The following is a 3,963-nucleotide window of genomic DNA, read 5'->3' on the forward strand; positions in this document are numbered from 1 at the left end:
AGTCCAACAGTACAAATTGTGGTGGTGTCTCATAGCAGCTGGCCCACAGAATAGTTTGTTTCTGGCTGCACAGATTACTGGCCTCTCTGGCCATACCAGAGACACTGTGAGCTACCTAAGATTTTCAGTTGCTTATCTTTTTAAAACCAATTAGAGTAAGTTCTATTCTTTGCAAAGAACTGTGGCTAATAAATATACTGAGTTACTGTTTTATGCCAGACACTAAGGTGCATATTCCTGTTACTTTAATTTCATAAGCTTCATTTAAGGTATAAATTATTATACATTGTACAGATGAAAAAACTGAGATTCAAAAGCCACTTAATTCATTTTACACATAGTCACTAAAGACCAACTGTGTGTCAGCCACTGGGAATAGAGTATTAGAGGAAATAGCTCCCTGCAACTATAAAAAGAGTGGCGTATTGGTTTTTTTAAGCATCTCTTACCAAAATAAGAGGTACCAAATAGCAGCTGTCTAGAGAGAAGGACCTCATGCCTAGTAAGGCCTCACTTTAAATATAGAAAACCCCTAAAAATAGCCACCCATGTTAGAGACTTAACAGGTGATTGGCCCAAAAGGAGGGGAGGAGAATCTAGGCCTCCCTGAAGGAGAGCAAAAGGACAGTGCAGTTTCCAGCTTCTCTCACCCACCACAATGGCTCTGCCTCTGAGGTCCTTGAGTCGGGGCTTGGCAAGTGCAGCAAAGGGGGACCACGGAGGGGCAGGAGGTGAGTTTGGCTGAGACCTGATCCTGTGGCTTGCCTGTACCCCTCTCCCACCTCTTTGGCCTTCCAGGGTCCAGTGACACCTCCACAGACCAACGCTCCCACTCTGACCTTCAGAGGCCCTGGCCTCCCCACTTCTCTCTCATCTCTGCTTCCCCCCTCCTTCTGTAGCCAACACCTGGCGCCTCCTGACCTTTGTTCTGGCACTGCCGAGCGTGGCCCTCTGCACCCTCAACTCCTGGCTCCACGCGGGCCACCACGAACGCCCTAAGTTTATCCCCTACCACCACCTCCGTATCCGCACCAAGGTATGCTGGTCTGAGGCCTCTGCCCCAGGGTGGGAGCGAGGGTCAGGTGGGCAAAGGGTGCTGGGATGGGGGTGGGGGACGGACGCAGAACCCCTCGGCCTGGACTGCGCTGACAATCCACTCTCCCTCTCTTCACAGCCCTACTCCTGGGGGGACGGCAACCACACTCTTTTCCACAATCCCCGTGTCAACCCTCTGCCCACCGGCTATGAACAGTCCTGAGACCCTGGAAGATGTCACCAGGTGCAATAAAGGTGGAAGCTATGTGTCTGCAGCCTCCTTGGGACGGCAGGGTGGGGGTGGGGGTGCGTCAGAATAGCTCTACTGGGTGCAGATGTACAGTGCAGTCTGTGCTCTACTTATTCTTCCCAAGGCCATGATTTGGGAGGTCCTGGAGGGAATGTCCTTGATGACTAGGTGGGAGATCCCTATCCATTCCTTTTCGCTCACCTATTAATAATTAGGGTTCTGGGCTGTAAAGGTCTTTCACATAACACTGAATCCTCACAGTATCTCTGGGAGCAAGTGGAGGAACTTCTTCTTCTCTAGAGGAGGAACTGAGATTCTCAGAGATAAATTACTTAAATGAGGCCCCTGCTCAGAGGTCCTCTGGGAACTCAAGGCTGCAGATCACTTTTTGCTTGACACACACTGACAGTATCTGTGAATTATGGCTTTCTGGAGACAACCTTGATTACAAACAGAGGATCTCCAGCCCTATGCGTGAGGCATCATGACCTAATTTTGGATTTGGAATATTTCAGCCATTCTCTATGACCACTCATGATGTGTCTTCTGTATTGGTCTGGGACATCAGACGTTCCTTTTTGGAAGTCTTTGGGGACCTCCTTCAAGGGGGATAATGGTTCAAACAAGTTCAGGACATTTCACCCCACTCCTAGGACAGTCTGCTCATTTGCCATTACCAAGGATCCTGAAGCTTGTGTTGAACCCCATGAGCAAAACACACATAGAGTTCTTCCTTTGGTTTCTCCCCAGATGCTACTCATAGCACCACTAAAAAAAAATTATCTCGGGCCTCAGTCACCTAAAAAAGTGAGAGAATGTTTTCTAGGCCCACAAACAGGTTACCCCAATTCTTCCTAGAACAGGACTCAGGTCCCTGAATTAGAGCTCTTTCATAGAAGAAGAATGTGTTATAAACATCCTTATTTAATGAGGCAATTCTTTTTTTTTATTATGTTAGTCACCATATAGTATATCATTAGTTTTCGATGTAGTATTCCATGATTCACTGTTTGCATATAACACCCAATGCTCCATGCAATAGGGACAATTCTTTATATATATGAAAATTCATGTTGTCTTCATGTTTGGTTCTGGAAAAAGTGGGTTATTACTGAACAACTGACAAATATGTTAAAATATAAAAACCTTTCAATGCCTTGAGAAGTTTGCTTAGCACCCAATAAGTTGCTCAGACCAGCCCAGAACTATACAGAAATTTTAACCATGGAAGCAGATTTGTAGGCAAAGGCAAAACCAGTCCATGGGGGTAGAGACAAACAGAAAAGTGAATTATTAGGACAAAGGCAAATTTGCGGCCTCACAACTGACATCCTCCCCACTGAATGTGGCAGTGTCTTCAGGTTTGTTATCCAGCATTTCTTTGTACTGACGTTTGAAGAAGCCAAGCTGTGAAAGGAGCTGGGTAAAAGGATAGGGAAGAAAGCTGGGAGTAGGAAGAAGCTGAGAGAGAAGACAAGAAGGGAAATAAGCTGACTCATATTTGTGTGCCAAAACACTCATGTGAATAACAGCTATCGTGTATTATCTACTGTGTGCAAGCACAGCAGTTATGCATAGAAGTTATAGTAGAAAAGCATAAATTCATAGGCAGGCCTACACACATACCCCGGCTTCACTTCTGTCTCACTTGAACTACACTGTAATATAGGCATGACTATCATTTCAAAAATGAGGAAACAAGCTCAGAGAAATTGGGCAACTTGCCTCACATTAAAAAGTGAGTAGGATAGAGCCAAAACGTACACACAGACCCACCTGATTCCATTGTCTGAGCTCTTCCCACTTTACTATCCTGTCTCTGGATGGCTTGGATTAGATGCTGGTGGTATTGACAGTGGGATGAAAACAGTCACCTTGTACAGGATGGCTGTGATGGGAGCCAAGAGCAGAAGTCCTCCAACAGAGCTTCCCACAATGAGAGGAATAGGATCATAGACCTCATACGTTTCAAGCACCATTGCAGTCTGATTTGTGAATGAGAAAGTATCAAACTCTTTGCTGTCTCAGAAACTTTAAGGTTCCCCAACTTTTAAGTATGTCCCATCCTTCCTTTGCTATGGTGTTGAGATACAGAAACACTCATGAGCCACAGTAGCCACCAGCCCCAGAGACCACCGACTGAAGCCCGCACTGGACCCGCTCATGTCCAGGCAGATGCCGGCTATGGAAGGGCACCAGCTGTGGCCATCCTGGGACCATTGGCTTAGGTCCATGCCTGCAGCCACCAGGTCCCCAAAATTGTCCCTTAATTCCCTTTGTTCTGTTTGAGTGCTGTTATCCGTCCTTTCCTGACTCACAGCCACCAATCACCAAGTTATTACTGGTCCCCAAGTGCAGGGCACTTTTGCATTGGGCATTACTTTCCATGGCTCAATTCTGGTGGCTACCTCCCCCTTCCATTTATCCTCCAATATCTGTCCGTGCACTCCCAACTCCTCTGTACTTCTCCACTGATGATCCTCTGCCCTCATAGAGATCCAGAAGTGTGTAATCTTACATCTCGGGCTGATTTCATGGGTGTTTAGAGTGCTCTGGTAGATATCTAGCTCAATTCAGGGGACCGGCTGAAATAGGGTCCCCTACTCCTCCACCATCTTGCACCTGCCCCTGTTACAGTCATTCTAAGAAATCTTCGTTGCCTTATCTGAAAGCTCATT

General features: G+C 46.5%; 1 protein-coding gene across 1 annotated transcript; it reads left to right on the forward strand.

Annotated features, from left to right (window-relative positions):
* The first annotated feature begins 595 nt into the window (after positions 1-595).
* Positions 596-1,302, forward strand: LOC116863803 (cytochrome c oxidase subunit 6A2, mitochondrial). Its single transcript, XM_032851144.1, has 3 exons — positions 596-731; positions 900-1,036; positions 1,175-1,302. Exons 1-3 carry the CDS (start codon positions 659-661, stop codon positions 1,256-1,258), a joined length of 294 nt encoding a protein of 97 aa, XP_032707035.1. The 5' UTR covers positions 596-658; the 3' UTR covers positions 1,259-1,302.
* The last annotated feature ends 2,661 nt before the right edge of the window (positions 1,303-3,963 follow it).

The sequence above is a fragment of the Lontra canadensis genome, unplaced genomic scaffold (genome assembly GCF_010015895.1).
Source record: "Lontra canadensis isolate GAN:19392208 unplaced genomic scaffold, GSC_riverotter_1.0 scaffold3237, whole genome shotgun sequence".
Lineage (NCBI taxonomy): Eukaryota > Metazoa > Chordata > Mammalia > Carnivora > Mustelidae > Lontra > Lontra canadensis.